This window comes from Gorilla gorilla, chromosome 13 (genome assembly GCF_029281585.2).
Source record: "Gorilla gorilla gorilla isolate KB3781 chromosome 13, NHGRI_mGorGor1-v2.1_pri, whole genome shotgun sequence".
Classification (NCBI taxonomy): Eukaryota; Metazoa; Chordata; class Mammalia; order Primates; family Hominidae; genus Gorilla; species Gorilla gorilla.
Window position 1 is genome coordinate 74,510,406 of NC_073237.2, and position 17,050 is coordinate 74,527,455.

General features: G+C 45.6%; 1 protein-coding gene across 1 annotated transcript in view; it reads left to right on the forward strand.

The window, feature by feature from the left end:
* The window catches only part of PSAT1 (phosphoserine aminotransferase 1), a 33,552-nt gene extending 17,172 nt beyond the window's left edge, over nt 1-16,380 (forward strand). Inside the window, exons 7-9 of the mRNA XM_019033894.4 lie at nt 3,961-4,089; nt 14,354-14,491; nt 15,268-16,380. Coding sequence (XP_018889439.1) covers nt 3,961-4,089; nt 14,354-14,491; nt 15,268-15,373 — 373 coding nt within the window. The 3' untranslated portion in view covers nt 15,374-16,380. The remainder of the gene's footprint in view (nt 1-3,960; nt 4,090-14,353; nt 14,492-15,267) is intronic.
* The last annotated feature ends 670 nt before the right edge of the window (nt 16,381-17,050 follow it).

Below are 17,050 nucleotides of genomic sequence, written 5' to 3' on the forward strand. Positions count from 1 at the left end.
GCTCTCAGAAACCGCAAACTCCTGGGCTCAAGTGATCCTCCCACCTCAACCTCCTAAGTAGCTAGGACTACAGGCAAGTGCCACCATGCCTGGCTACATTAAAAAAAAAATTTATGGCGACAGGGTCTCAATATGTTGTCCAGGCTGGTCTCAAACTCCTGGCCTCAAGCTATCCTCCCACACTGGCCCCCCAAAGTGTTGGGATTACAGGCATGAGCCACCACACCTGGCCCTTTTTTGTTTTAAAATATATATGGTGTCCTGTAGAATGGACATACCTCGATTTATTTAATCATTTAATAGGCAGAGTTAGGAACCCTATCCTGTGTGTTTGCAGGTGGCATTTTAGAAATGAAGGCATAAGTCTTAAAAATGTCACACTGGTAGTGGGAAGAATTGAGACCACTCTATAAGCTGTGTAAGCGTTTTAGAGCCCTTGTGTTTTCAAGAGTTTAGATGGTATGGGAGTTGAAACATGAGTTAATAAAGAGCTGGAAGCCACGAGGGTCTTGTGTTGAGTAGAGTCACAGGGGCTAGATATCAGTGCTCTGCAGAGGGCTGGGTGGGAGGGGAGGCAGGACCTCCTATCCTGTGTTAAGTAGAGTCACAGGGGCTAGACATCAGTGCTCTGCAGAGGGCTGGGTGGGAGGGGAGGCAGGACCTCCTATCCTGTGTTAAGTAGAGTCACAGGGGCTAGACATCAGTGCTCTGCAGAGGGCTGGGTGGGAGGGGAGGCAGGACCTCCTATCCTGTGTTAAGTAGAGTCACAGGGGCTAGACATCAGTGCTCTGCAGAGGGCTGGGTGGGAGGGGAGGCAGGACCTCCTACCCCAGGGATGTCTTCAGTCTTCAGGACAGCTTGCTTGCTTCTGAGTTGTCTGCCTCTTGTTGAGGCATCATAGAGCCAAGTTATGGGTGCTGGCTCCAGGCAGCCCCTAAAAGTGGGTGAGCTTTCTGCTGGCCTTGCCTCCTCAGATCCCATTAAGAAAGCCAGAGAGCATGGGCGGCGAGTGTGAGCACAGCAGTCAGCTAGGGGTTCAGGCGTCGGTACTGAAGTCTGGCTAGGACGGTGGACCTGACATGGGCCTTGCTGCACTTTGGATTTAGAGAAACCAAATCCACAGGGCAGCAAGGGCCCATGTCAGCTTTGAAACCCTGGGCTAACACAGAGCTGCAGGCAAAAGGGAAGCTTGGTCACCTGGAAGTATTGTTGGTGACCTGGGCTCTGCTTGGATTCAGTCACATGGCAGGGTGTGTTTCTGTGGTTCTGTGTGGAGGTGGGGGGTGAACAGGCTGCAGGTGTGGGAGAGGAGCAGTTGGAAGTGAGGTGGGAATTGCAGAGCATCTGATGAACAGAGGGCTGGGCAGCCTTGTGTCTGGAATGCACACCCACGTGCATGTGTGCTGTGTGCTGGACTTGGCCACTGTGACTGGTGTGTGGTGATAGCTCTGCAGTCCCACTCGCAGGGGAGCTAGTGGCTGGAGCCCTGCAGCCCCTGGCAAAGCAGAGGGCCTGGATACTTGTGGGAAGAGCTTGCATTCTTGGAGTCAGACAGGCTAGAGTTGGAGTCCTGGCTTTAAGCTGCTTGCCGGATGACTTGAGGCAAAGTTAAGCTCTCTGAGCCTCAGTTTCCTCATCTGGAAAATGGGATGATGGTGGCTCTAACTCGAGGATTATTGTGATCAATAAAGATAGGCTGAGGCCACAGCAGGCTTCAGGAAGTACTCATTCCCTTCTCTTACTTTCTCTCTTCTTTCTCTTTTGTCCCTCTGACTTCTTGGTTGTTAGCCAGAGAGCTACCGCTGAGGCTGTGGATATTCTCAGGGGCTGTTTCCTCTTCCTCCCTGCCTTCCCTTTCTGCCAGCAGCCACTCTTGCTCTTTCTTCCCAGTGCTGTCTGGGGAGGTAGGCTGGGGAAGCTTCAGGAGAGGTTGTTGGATGTTTGTGGGTGCTGGCTGCTCCCTGCCTAAGGCCCCTCTGGGCAGCCCGGTGTTGGCTTTTGCCAACATGAGCTGGCATGAGCCACCACACCCAGGCCTTGGGTCCCACTTGAGACAGTGAATGAGCCAGTTGGTATAGGTGGCTTCCCTGTGACAAGCTGCTGGATGTTAGAGCATTTTCCAGACCCCATAATGTCCCCTCCTGTTAATAAAGGAGGAAGCAGCTGGGTATCCCCACCCTAGATCTTAGCTGAGCATTGACTCCCAGTAAATTTTTGCACAATTCCCATAGGGGATCTTTGATTCACACCTCTGGAGAGGGCATAGTTGGCAGCTGACCTCCAGACTCCCAGCTCAAGGGAGATGGTGTCTTCCCTGGGCGACCTCTCCTCCTGTGCCCTGGGCTTTTACTGAGAACACGTGGAGCCTTTAGCACCTTCTTAAGGAGAGGGGTTTTCAGACTGGGGAAAACCGTGCACCGCTCCTCAGTGTTTCATATTTTCAGCTTAAGTTTGAAGGGACTACTGACTGCCATTTTTGTGGCCCACCTGCCACGTGCCAGGCCCTGTGCTAAGCGTTGATCTGGCAGGAAGAAGTTGAAATGCTTGGTTCAGAAAGGGATGGTCCTGAGCTGCGGGAAGGTCCCAGGTGCAGCTGGACTTCCTGGAACCAGGGACACAAATCCTCCTCCATCTGCTCTCCACTTCTGATCCTGGCTTCTCTCAGCGGGAATGTTGGCTTCATTTTCAGATGGGCCTTCTTCAGATGTTTCCTAGAAACATGATCCCCTAGGGCTCTCATCTCCTGTCTCACAGTTGCACTAATATTCTGCCGCTTTTTCTGCTCTCCCCACTCTTTATCCCCACACCCAATTCAGAAAATCTCAGGGAAGGCCCTGATTGGCCCAGTTAGGTCCTATGCCGAACTCTGAGACCAGGGAGCCAGGGGCCTTGCTGGGCCTGCATACTGGCTGGAGGGTGGAGTTGGGAAGAGCAGGGTGGATAAAATGCCAGGTGTCCACCACAGGTAGGTGGATCTCCCGGTTCCAGATGGGAAAGCCGAGGTGACTAATTCTGGGTAGTCTGTTAGTGAGTGGCTGCCCTACAGTGGGAGTCAGGACTGGGAGGGGGAGCCCGTCCTTTTAACTGCTCGGCCACAGTGCTCTCTGCTGGCTGGAAGGCACTGTGCTAAGTCTGTGGGTAAAAAAAATGAACAGCGTGGGCTTCTAGCCTTCCAAGACCACAGAGGCCAAACCACAGGTACACAGAAACTTAAAAGAACAAGTGGAAAAAAACTATGCAGGTAATATGGGCAAGGCGCTCTGGGAGTTCAGGAAGTGAAGAGCTCCCTCTGGGTAGGGGTGGGATTGGGGTCTGCTGATGCCTTCTGGTGGAGATAAGGAAGTGTGTTCTGGTTGTCAAGAAGAGTTTACATTAGGACTTGAGCTGGACAAGGAGGGACTGATATGATGTTTAGTGAAAAATCTGATTAAACCTTTTTCTGAATGGCCCTCAGGGGTCTAGAATTGGGTTGACCCTAGTCCTTGCTTGATGACATGCTCTTGTTCACATGGGCCCTGCTTTTGTCTTGTGTATTTTCTTTCTTTATTTTTTTTGGAGACAGGGTCTCGCTCTGTCACCCAGGCTAGAGTGCATTGGTGTGATCATAGCTCACTGCAGCCTCGAACCCCTGGGCTCAAGCATTCCTCCCTGCTCTGCCTCCCAAGTAGCTGGGACTATAGGCACATGCTATCACACCCAACTAATTTTTCAATTTTTATGGAGACGGGTCTTGCTACGTTGCCTAGGCTGGTTTCCAACTCCTGGCTTCAAGCGATCCTTCGGCCTCGGCCTTCCAAAGTGTTGGGATTACGGGCGTGAGCCACTGCACTTGACTATCTTGTCTATTTCAAATAATGTGTTTAAGTCTGTTTTAATGCACCTTAAACAGCAGTTTGCTTGAATATAGTTCTACTTTTACAAAGATGAGCTAAACGGATTTTTAAAAAATCTTCATTTTAGCATCTACGTCATGGGCTTGGTTCTGGAGTGGATTAAAAACAATGGAGGTGCCGCGGCCATGGAGAAGCTTAGCTCCATCAAATCTCAAACAATTTATGAGATTATTGATAATTCTCAAGGATTCTACGTGTAAGTCAATGGATTTTATCTCCTATTTTGCCTCTTGTGAATTTAAAACTGTGTATATACTGTGTACCTTTGAAAAGTGGACATATTCACCTTTCTCTGAGACATTAAAATACTGGTGAGTGTGTGTGGTCCTGGGCCCCATGAGCAGGGGAGTGGGTGGTGAGTTCTTCCCTCCTGTACCTCACCCCGGGGCTCTCAGGCTTTGGGACCTGTGTCCCAGTGGGTGGTGATGTTTCTCACACCAAAGACATCGCCCTGGGGAAGAATCTCAGTTCACCCCCTGGGGTAGGTCCCGTCTACTCCCTCCTTTGTATATCTTCTGGGAAAAAAACAAATGTACTTTCTGAAATGTGTCAATTTAAGGACTCCTTTTAGCGATCTTAGGGATAAATACTCACTCCTGGCCTCCTCTTCTGCGTTATTTCCCTTTTTAAGAAAATTCACTCCTTTCCTTATTATAAGACAGATGCTGTTATCCCGGAGTCTGTGAATGGAATTGGCTTTGGCATGGGCTGACTCCAGTTTAAATATTCCCATGAACAAATGATTAATGAGTATGTCTTAACCACTGCCCCTGCACCTGGGAATTCTGCAGAAAATGTCTGGGTCTTGTATTAGTTTCCTGGGGCTGGTGTAACAAAGTACTGCAGACTTAGTGGCTCAAAACATCAGAAAACTTATTCTCACTCTTCTGGGGCCAGAAGTTCAAAATCAAAATGTCAGCAGGGTTTTGCTCCCTCCAGAGAGCCATGCCTTGCCTCCTTTAGATTCTAGTGGCTCAGGGTGGTCCTTGGTTTGTGGCTGCATCACTCCAGCCTCCACATCTGTCTTCACATGGCCTTCTTTCTGCCGTGTCTTCCCTTCTGTCTCTTAAAAAGAGAGGTCTTTGGATTTAGGGCCTGTCCAGATAATCCAGGATCATCTCATCTCGAGATCCTTCACATAATGACATCTGCAAAGGCCTTTTTTTCCAAATAGGTCATATTCACAGATTCTGGGGGTTAGGACATGCACATACCTTTTCAGGGTCACCATTCAATCCACAACAATAGGCCCTTCACCAAAATGCCAGATGGGAAGCACCTAGTGCGGTGCCTTGGATGCAGAGAAGTGTAACAGGTGGTATCTTCATTTGCTTTTCCCTTTGCCTTAAGGTGGGTACAGGTATACAAAGACCAGACTTTCTGCTGTGTACACGTATGTGCGCCTACACATATACATAAATGCTTAAACTCACCAAACTGAGAACCCCCTTCTTAGTGGCCATTGCTCTTTGGGGTTCAGTCTATTGTAACAAAAATATCTGCTTGATGGTAAGTTGGAAATTTGCCCTCTCTCAGATAATTCAGTGGCCACATGGGACCGACAAAATGATGCCTCTGTCCTAACTTAGAATTGTACTTTTTAGCCAAGACTTAACTAACACATCTCCATAACCACCCATGGGCGGGCAGTGCTGGTGTACTTTTTGGATGGCATGCTGCTGCCACCTTTGTTCTTGCAATGCTTGTTGCCTGTTTCTGTGAGCTCTTGACATGCAGTGGCCCTCCTCCAGCTGCAAGCCCAGGGGGAGTTAGGCTTGGCAGGATGCCTTGGCCTTTGGGCTCCTTTCCCAGGCACCATCTCAGGGAAGGGGTACACACTCTGCATTACTGCCTGTTCTCTGGTTCTGTGCAACAGAGAAGCAAGTGCAGGCTGGGGGCTCAGTGCTGGGGAAGCTTCCACACTAGACCTTGATGTGTGAGTTTGGAGGCCAGGATACCCTGCCTGTGCTCACTGAAGCCATTTAAAGTGCACGATCAGCAGTAGGTATCCAAAGATTTCATAGCCAAGGGCTAAAGAATATGGCATGAGCCTGGAAAAGGGGGATACTCTTTGGTTGGAGTGAAGAGAGGGCTTTTGCATGAGCTTATTATGAGCCCTGGTCATGAGTGGAATTAGGCAGAGAAGAGGGCGGAAGTACTTTTAGAAAGGTTAGAATCATCCCCGCAAAGGCACTGAGAGAAGAGTGTACAGTGTGTTTGGGGAGCAGAGCATGGGCTGCTTGAAGGGCATGGTTTATGCTGGGACTGGGAAGAAGGTCCGTGGAAGTGTGTGAGGGCGTGTTTAGTCCACCTATTTATTCATTCGTTCATCTACTCACCCACCCATCCACCCACCTACCCATCTATCCATCCACTCATTCACTCATTCATTCATTCATCCGTCTACCCATTCATCTATACATTCATCCACTCATCCACTCATCCATCCACCATTGACCCACCCATCCATCTATTCATCTACCACCTGCCTACCTATCCATCCATCTACCCACTTACTCATCCATCTATCCATTTATTACCCACCCATCCTTCCATCCACCTATTCACCCATCTACCCATTCACCCATCCACCCATCTATCCACCCGCCCATTCATTCACCCATCCACTCATCCAGACGTCCATCTGTCCACCCATTCATCCATCCATCCATTCATCCATCCACTCATCTACCCATCCACTCATCCATCAATCTTCCATCCATCCATCTATCCATCTATCCATCCATCCATCCATCCATCCATCTGCCCACCCATCCATCCATTCACCCACCCATCCACACACCCACCTATCTATCCATCTACCTACACACCCACCCATCCATCTATCCATCCGTCACCCACCCATCTATTCATTCACCCTTCCACCTATCTACCCATCTATCTATCCATCCATCCATCCATCCATTCATTCATCCACCCACCCACCCACTCATCTGTTCATTCACCCTTCCACCTATCCACCCATCTGTCTACCTACTTGTCCATCCATCCATCCATCCACTCATCCATTCTCCCACCCACCCATCCACCCACCCACCCATCCATCTATCCATCCGTCCATCCATCCAACTGTCCATCCATCCATAAAATGGCTCCTGAGGACCTGCTCTGTACACTAGCCGTGTTCTAGGCTCCTGGAAGACCGAGAAGAATAAATCATCTTCCCTGGCTCCCTAAAAAGTGCTGAGAACCTGAATGTGAGTAAAAGCACTTGGTGGGTATAGTGGACGGGAGACCAGTTTTTCTATTAGCTTTTAGCTCTATGTATTTCTCAGGAGATGTGTAGACATGATGTTAGAGGACAGAAAGAACGGTGATACCACTGGGAAAAAAATTAAGGGCATCAGGAACAAAATAAGAAAGCATAGAAGGAATTCTGGGACTCTCCTGAATCCCCCCCGCCACCCCTAGGTCCTTTAACTCCAAGCACTAAACCTGGGCCTCTCCCAGAAGGCAGCCTGCCAAACTAATGTGGCAGGCAGGTCATCTCCTGGGGAATCTGGTCATCCTTCACACCCAGAGCTCTTCACTCATTTCTGAACTGCCTTGACCCAGGACTTCCAGTCCTTTTAAGAATAAACCTCTTTCTAGGAACTCCCACCACCCCCTCAGTTGCCTGCCTGGAAAGCGTCATCCCAGGCACTTGGTGTTCTGTGGGACCTTGTTACTGGAGTAGAGAGGAGGCTGTACTCTGTCTCTCCTCTGTTTGTAGCTGGAGACTCCCAGGCTGTGCCTGAACTCACTTAGATTTTCAGGAAATTCTTCTTTTCTTTGGAACTGTGGAAATAGTTGAGCAACATGGCCCCATGGGAGGTGGGCACTTTTAAAGAGGAATACCTAGAATTAGACTTTGCAATTTACCACCACCTTTGCTCCTCATTTTTGTCTCTGAGAAGATGCACCCCCTCCCCACTTCCATGCCCCCTGACTCGTAAACCAGCTCCTTTACTTAGCATAGTTCCAGGTTGTTTGCTGGGGGTTTCACCAGCCCTGCCAGTGACCTTGGCACGGAATTCTGGGACTAGATAAGACAACCATCGAAGCCTCCAAGTTGATTCCATAGCCCAGTCACCCACACTGTGCTGACTGACCCCATGTTGAGCCCACGTGGGCCGTTTAGCACCTTGGGCTTAGAAGCCCCATTTTGCCACGGTGGTGCGTGTGACCTCGTGCAAATGACCTAACTGCTCTAAGCCACAGTTTTCTCATCTGTACAAGGGAGGTAATGATACATACTTCTTAAAATTGTCAAGAGAATTAAAAGGAAATGCTTCTGAATCAAGAGCATTTTTACATTAAGGATTGAGGACTCTTGTGCTGGTTAATTTGTATAAAGTGCTAGAAACAGTGGTTGGCACATAGGAAGCATTCCTTGCATGTTAGCTCTTAATATCGTTATTTGTGGTTATTGTTATATAAAGCAATTATGATATTCCTGACACACAGTGCTTATATAATATAAGCTTATGTAATATAATTAATTATATAAGTATATAATATATATTAATTTTATTATATAAGGATGTCCAAGTGACAGATTCCATGTCTGGATCTGAGGTCACCTTTATCACCTTATGTGGGTACCAGGCCTTAGGAAAGAGAAGGAGGCACGTGATGGGTCTAGTGAAGACCCTAAAATAAAATGAAGCAGGCAGAGTCCTAGGCACCTTGCACATGTGAATGCATTTTGTTGTCATCACAACCCTGTGAAGTAGACGTTGAGCCTATGCAGCAGAAGCACAGATAGGACAAGGATGCAGCTGGGAAGTGGGACCAGCCAGGCTACGAACATGGGGGTGGAAGGCTCATTCCAGAACCTCTGCTGCTGTCTATGTCCAGGAGTGCAGAAGGCCTTAAAGAGACCACACAACTCAAGCTATAAAGTAAAAGAATGACATATTTAATTACATGAAAATTTTAAAATTTTATATGGCTTAAGACATCATAAACAGAATAAAAAATGACAGAATGAGAAAGATTTTGTAGTATATTAAACATAAAGGTTACTATCCTTAATTTAGGCAAGAACCCACAGATGAATGAAAAAGGATAAGGAAATAAAAGTGGGGGTGTGGTGGTTGCTAACAGTATGAGGAAACAACTCAGAAGAAATGCAAGCTGCCTCATAGACAAATGGAAAGATGCCACCTTCATTAGTTCCTTAGGAAATGCAGATTAAACCCATGAGATATGTTTTTGCCTTTCATCTGCACACATTAAAAGGATTGATGACATCTGGTGCCAGCAAGGGCATGTACTTTTGGTGAGAGTATAAATCTGGACAAATTTGGAGCAAAGATTGCAGCACTCATTATAATTCAAAACTTAGATGGGCTTTGACCAAGGATTTTGATGTCTACAGATTTACCCTTCCCCGGCACTCTGCCTGGGTACAGTGGTGTGCACAAAATTAGGGACCAGCAAGTCCAGTGTAAGATGTAATGGTGAAAATATGGAGATGTGCCCGTCAGTAGGGGTCTGATGAAAACAATGAGGATCTGTGGGTAATATGGAATGACTGCTTTGAGAAGGATGAAGCAGGTCTCTTAGCAGACATGGGAAGATGACTGTGTTATGTCATCAGACCAAAAGGAGCAAGAGCAAGTGTAGGAAAAGACAAATCTATTAGTCTTTAAAAACTACAACAAGGCCAGGCACAGTGGCTGATGCTTGTAATCCTAGCATTTTGGGAGGCCAAGGTGGGAGAATTGTTTGACCCCAAGGAGTTCGAGACCAGCCTGGGCAACATAGTGAGACCTCGTCTCTACAAATAATAATAATAATAAAAAATTAGCCGGGTGTGGTGGTACATGCCTGTAGTGCCAGCTGCTTGGGAAGCTGAGGCGGGAGGATCGCTTGATCCCAGGAGGTCAAGGCTGCAGTAAGCTGAGATTGGACCACTGCACTCCAGCCTGGGTGACAGAGTGAGACCCTGTCTCAAACAAAAACAAAAACAAAACTACAAGAGTTATATATACATACATATTTACACATAGACACACATACATGTATACATGCATATACACACAGACGTACATGTGTATATCTAAAATGATCTTCAGGAATGCACAGCAAACCATTAGGGTAGCCACCTCTTGTGGGAAGAGGGGTGGCAGATCTTCATATTTTTATTCTAGATTTTCATAATCATGTACAAATTTAAAATTAATTTTTTATTGACAAAACCAGGCAGTAAGGAGAGGCCTACATAGGGTTGCATTTGGTAGGCTTCTCTTCACATGCTCTTCTTTCGCTTTCCCTGTGTATCTGACACATCCTTTCAGAGGGGCCTGACTGTGGAGTGATGTTTCTTCACCGCCTGCTCATCTCCTGTGACTTTCTTGCGTTCCCTTCTGAGCCTTACCACCTTCGTGGGATGGGTGTCCCTGGCTGAAGGTGTACCTCCGCCATGTTCCCCTCCTCCAGTACCTTGGAAAGTCCCGGTGTGTCCCTGAGCAGCGTGTCTCCGAGGGGACTGTCTGGAACTCTCATCCCCACAATAGGAAGGGTTTTTCAGTCATGGGGGAACACTGCGTTCCTGTCTGACCTTCTGGGGTTCCTCATTTACGTGGTCGGTGAGCTGTTGAGAGGCTTCAGGAAGTCAGGAGTGAGGAGACCTGCCTAGCTCTGTGAATGCAGCTTTCATAAGTTTCTCTGGCCATGGAACCACTTTCCCAGAATGCCTGTTGACATCTTCTTGCTCCACCAAGATGTTGGGAAGTGCGGCTCTTTCCCTGGTTCCCACTTGGACTTTCTCCTTAAATCTTTGCAGCCCTGGGATTTCCAGCTGGTTCCATGCCCATCCATAGCCCACATAGCCTCTCAGTCTGCCTTGGCCCCTTCTCCTACCTCTCCCCTCAACCCATTCAAACAGCAGACCTGGTCACCTCTGAAATTTGGTGTTAACTCCAGGGATTGATTGCTCACTGGGGAGCAGGGGCTAGATCCAGCCCACAGTGGTGCTTGACGGGGGTCACCCATGTTTAAAAACACAACTTGAGCCAATATTGGGCTCTTGGAAGATACTTAGAGATCTGGTTTCTTATTCCATAATCCATGTGCCTGTGAAAACGGGAAAAAGAAACTTTGACAGGGATAGCCATATGTTTCAGGGAAAAAAAAGGGGAGAGCCTCTTTTTCAGACTAGTCCTCCACGTTTAAAATGTGAGAGAGCTTGTTTGCACCTTCCGCACCGGCCCGTCCTACTCATTTATGTGAGTGGTGCGGCGACCTGCTGGCTTAGAGTTTGCCGCCCATGCTCGAAGCTCCTCGGTGCCGGCACCTTGGTACAGGCCCTAGCTCTTTTGACCTAGAAAGTTTTTTTGTTTGTTTGTTTCCAGCCATTTCCTTTTTTTAATTTACAGTTTACGTTCAGTGCAAACCCATAGCATGAGACGTTACTATGAATCAAAATGTAAATACACAAACACAATATATAATCCAAAACAGAGGTGCAGCATTCAGGAATGAAGCAGAAGACAGGTTCATTCACATGCACAGTAGCTTCAGGGCTGTGTGATATGGTTGTTCCCATGTAGCTTCCTAAAGATGGAAAAAAATGATTTTGGTCATGAAGACTACTGTGGCCATATTAGATACTGGAACCGTAGAAAGTTCTTCATAAGAGCTTTCCAGCAGGTCTGTGCGTTCCCAGTTTCTTCACCCCCCAGTCTCTCCTCTGTGTGCTGTAATTATTTTTCTAAAACACAGACCACATTTTGTTGTACAAACTGGATTACTCCTCATTGCTCCAGGATCCAGTCCAGTTCCCAGCAGGGCACTCCACAGCCCCGGCCCTGTAGGTCTTCCAGCCACCCCAGCCAGGAAGCCAGTGCTCCAGTTAAGTCAGCAGACTTGCCGGAAGCCTTTGTGCCTTTGCAGATGCAGCTGTCTGCCAGATGCCCTTCCTTCTCATCTGTTGGAACCATGCCTTGTCCCCTCCCCTGAAACCTGTCAACCTTGACGCTGCTGAATTCCTTATCTGGCTTCTCTGCCTTTGCAGCCCTTGGCTGTTACAGCACTTCGTACGTATAATTGTGATTCCCTCCAGAGCCATCTCTCTGTAGATTGGGAGCAGTTAATTTCCCTTAATCTTTTTTTCTCCCCCCAGCCCCATACTAGAGACACTCTCCCATGGGTAGTGCATAAATATTTGTTGCATGACAATTTAGTCTTTAATTTCTCACTTTTATGACATTATTGCTTTGTGATATCTTCTACTTTCATGATAGGATGGGTAAATTGGAGGGAGAGGAACTGTAAATACGGATGCTTAATTCTTCCTGCTTTCAATTTTTTTCTCTTAAGTTAAATGTGCTTTTTGTTGCTCCACCTCTCTGATTGGAGCCTCACATTGGGAGCCTGAGGCAGTGGAATACAAAAGAGGGTAGCTGGTTAATGTTTATTTTCAATGTCAGCCGTGAAACCTACCACCTCGAATAGTGGGGCCTGGAATTCAGGCTCAAAGTCTTTTCCCCATATTTGTTTCCCCCTTTGGCCTCTCTTTTGCTTGAAGCTGTGTACTAGACTCTCATTAACTTTAACAAGAATTACGGATGTGCCCGCAGGGGGCCTCTCACACTGCCTTTATTTGCTGTAATTTTAATGAATTCCACCCGTAGAAGTGTAAGAATAGAAGAGGATATACTTGAGCAAAGGGAAAGAGAGGGTTATTACACATTGTACCTTTTTTTAAAAAAATTGCAGAGTAATGTCAGCTATTCTTCCATTTGTCTCCTTTGGTTGCCAGTGAAAAATAATTTTGGCTGCTTATTTTCCAAAGCAGAAACTGAAGTCAAACACGAACCTTTCCTAGACAAAAATTTACTCATAATCATTTTTGAGAGTTGATATGTACCTTATGCAAGGTGCTGGGAATAAAAAGATGAATTTATTCCCATAAATACGTACACCTACTATGTACCCAGAAAAATTTAAAATAAAAATTTTTAAAAAGATAGATGTATTAACAGGTACTTATATAGCATTTAATATGTTGCAGACATAGTTTTAAATTGTGTCAGTTATTTGTTTCTGCATCATAGAACACCTTAAAACTTAAGTGACTGAAAACAACCACCATTCACTTGCTCGTAGTTTTTTGGGTCAGCAGGTTGGGCTGAGCTCAGCTAGGGGGTTCTTCTGCTGGTCTTGGGATGCCTCATTCTACTGAAGTCATCATCTGGTTATTCATTTGGAGCCAGATGGTCTACAGTGATTTCACATATCTGGCAGTTGGTGCTGGCTGTTGGCTGGGACACTTATCTCCAGCACTCTAGCTCAGCCATGCTTAAGTGACAGCAATATATATATATATATATATATATATATATTTTTTTTTTTTTTTTTTTTTTTTTTTTTTTTTTGAGACAGAGTCTTGCTTTGTTGCCCGGGCTAGAGTGCTGTGGCACAATCTTGGCTCACTGCAATCTCTGCCTCCCAAGTTCAAGCAATTCTCCTGCCTCAGCCTCCTGGGTAGCTGGGATTACAGGTGTGTGCCAGCATGCCCAGCTAATTTTTGTATTTTTTTTTTTCAGTCGAGACGGGGTTTCACCATGTTAATCAGGCTGATCTCAAACTCTTGACCTCGTGATCCACCTGCCTCGGCCTCCCAAAGTGCTGGGATTACAGGTGTGAGCCACCGCACTTGGCCATGACAGCGATATTTTAAGAGAGCAGGAGGAGAGGCTGTAAGGTCTTTTGAGGCCTAGGCTTGGAATGTGCAAAGAGTCTGTTGTAATCTCTTGGCCAAAGCCAGTCAAAAGGCCAGCCCAGATTCAAAAGATGGAAAACTAGATTCCACCTCTTATTTTTAAATGGGCCACAAAAATTCTCTATAAAGACTGACTTATTTAATGCTTACAACAACTTGAGGTGGTTGAGGTAGGTTCCTCTATTATTCCCACTGTTCAGATGAGGAAGGTGAAGCATAGCAGAGAGGTTAAGTAACTTGCTCAGGGTCACACAGCTTGGGGCAATACACCATGGTAAGTCCTTTGGAAGTTGCTGCTCATTATTTTTGCCTTACAGCCACTATAGGACCAACTTATTATTTCTCTGCAGCCTTGCAGAGAAAGAGGTCAGTCACATTTGCCGTGCAGCTGCCATGTGTTGGAAGCTTCATATATGTAGTACCACTAAACCGTCACAACTAGTCTCAAATGGAGACATTATTATTCCCAGTATTCAGGTGAGGAAACTGAGGCTGATGGAAATTAAGTACAAGTCATACAAGGGGATGATAACCCACTGTTCCATATGCAAGAGTTTGTTTTCCCTAAGTAAACAATAAATGTGCTGGGGCAGATTTTTTGTTTTTTGTTTTTAAAAAAATCTTCTGCTTGCATCTAGGAAGTGTTAAGAAAAAAAAATCTGTTGATTTGTTTATGACAACCCATACATTTCAGAAAAGTAGCTGGAATAATAAACATGTTTTTCAGTTGTCCAGTGGAGCCCCAAAATAGAAGCAAGATGAATATTCCATTCCGCATTGGCAATGCCAAAGGAGATGATGCTTTAGAAAAAAGATTTCTTGATAAAGCTCTTGAACTCAATATGTTGTCCTTAAAAGGGCATAGGTGAGTACATCTGCAATGCATGAGCTTGGCAAAGAATTAGCTTAGTTTTTCAAATGCAGAATAAAACAAATCTATAGGAGCCTGCTTAGCTTGGAGTAGCAGTTATGTAATTTGTTGGGCCAACCCAGCTGTTATAAGGATGTGCCTTCTTCCTGTTGTTTATGGAACCCTTTGCATAATTCCCCAGCTGAGAGTATAATGGAGCTCCATCTTCCATGAGGGTTTTGGCAAAATTACCTTTGAAAATCTTTTACACTGCTCGTATAGCACAGAGGTTGCCATTCCATCTCTGATGAGGCCAGCACCACTCTGTTCTGGAGGTAGAGAATCATTGTTATTCCAACTGAACATCAAATTAGTAGCTAGTCTTGCATGCTCTATGAAAAATAAATGTCCTCACATGAGAATAGCAGCAGGGAGATGCCCAGCCCCCATTTTGCTGGCACTGTCAGGACAGGCTCATGAATGTTGAACAGAATCGCTATCTTCTTCCAACTTATCTTTTCTTCCCCACATCTTGCTTGCTTTCTTTGCCAAGAGTGAATAGTTCGAATGACTCTAAATGTGAGCATGGTGAACCTTCACAGCTTAAGGGAGAATTTTCTGATGACTGAGACGTGTGAAGCTCTGTGCCAGGTGTGGGGAGTTTTTAGGTAGGAGACCGGAAATGATGGTCTCAGGTGCTGCAACTCTCAGGAGCCAGTGGCTAGAAAAAGGTGTTTTGATGCGAAATTAGACGTTTTTGTTCTCAATGCCTGGATCTTTGGTCATTCTAGGTCTGTGGGAGGCATCCGGGCCTCTCTGTATAATGCTGTCACAATTGAAGATGTTCAGAAGCTGGCCGCCTTCATGAAAAAATTTTTGGAGATGCATCAGCTATGAACACATCCTAACCAGGATATACTCTGTTCTTGAACAACATACAAAGTTTAAAGTAACTTGGGGATGGCTACAAAAAGTTAACACAGTATTTTTCTCAAATGAACATGTTTATTGTAGATTCTTCTTTTTTGAAAGAACAACAGCAAAACATCCACAACTCTGTAAAGCTGGTGGGACCTAATGTCACCTTAATTCTGACTTGAACTGGAAGCATTTTAAGAAATCTTCTTGTTGCTTTTCTAACAAATTCCCGCTTATTTTGCCTTTGCTGCTACTTTTTCTAGTTAAATTTCAAACTTGCCTGTGGACTTAATAATGCAAGTTGCGATTAATTATTTCTGAAGTCATGGGAACACACAGCATAGAGGGTAGGTGGGGCCCTCTAGGTGCTGAATCTACACATCTGTGGGGTCTCCTGGGTTCAGCGGCTGTTGATTCAAGGTCAACATTGACCATTGGAGGAGTGGTTTAAGAGTGCCAGGCAAACGGCAAACTGTAGATCGATCTTTATGCTGTTATTACAAGAGAAGTGACATTATATATGCTTATATTAGGAAGGTCTGTTTTTAATACCATATACTTTATATTTCTATACATTTATATTTCTAACAATACGGTTATCACTGATATATGTAGACACTTTTAGAATTTATTAAATCCTTGACCTTGTGCATTATAGCATTCCATTAGCACCAGTTGTACCCCCTCCCCAGTCTTCACCTTCCTCTTTTTAAGCTGTTTTATGAAAAAGACCTAGAAGTTCTTGATTCATTTTTACCGTTCTTTCCATAGGTAGAAGAGAAAGTTGATTGGTTGGTTGTTTTTCAATTATGCCATTAAACTAAACATTTCTGTTAAATTACCCTATCCTTTGTTCTCTACTGTTTTCTTTGTAATGTTTGACTACGAGAGTGATACTTTGCTGAAAAATCTTTCCCCTATTGTTTATCTATTGTCAGTATTTTATGTTGAATATGTAAAGAACATTAAAGTCCTAAAACATCTAAGCCCTTGTCAATGAATTTCTCTACCTGCTTTTTAGACAAATTGTTCTTTTTAAAACTTTATGATGGGAAAGCTTGAGGTCTAAAAATAGCACCTGCTAAGGGTAATTTAGTTCAACCAAAGATCTAAGACTTAATTCTTGTGCATCCATTTAAAAAAATTCAACACGGTGTGGGAGCTTTCCATTTGCTTTTGGAATGGGCGTTATCAGCAAACCACCTTCCATTGCAGCTGAAGGTGTAAAGTTCTTTTTTTTTAGATGGAGGCTCGCTTTGTCGCCCAGGCTGGAGAGTGTGGTGGTGCAATCTCGACTCACTGCAACCTTCCCTCCCAGGTTCAAGCAATTCTCCTGCCTCAGCCTCCCGTGTAGCTGGGACTACAGGTGCCGGCCACCACGCACGGCTAATTTTTGTATTTTTAGTAGAGACAGGGTTTCACCATGTTGGTCAGGCTGGTCTCGAACTTCCGACCTTAGGTGATCTGCCCACCTCAGCCTCCCAAAGTGCTGGGATTACAGGCATGAGCCACCGTGCCCAGCTCTGAAGGTGTAAAGTGCTATGAGCTTTGTCCCATTTGCCCCAGAAACATGCCACTAGGACTGTTTTGAACTATCTTCCTGGTTTATTTGATTGCATAATGAGGACTCCACCAGTGTCTTGTCCCATCTCTGCA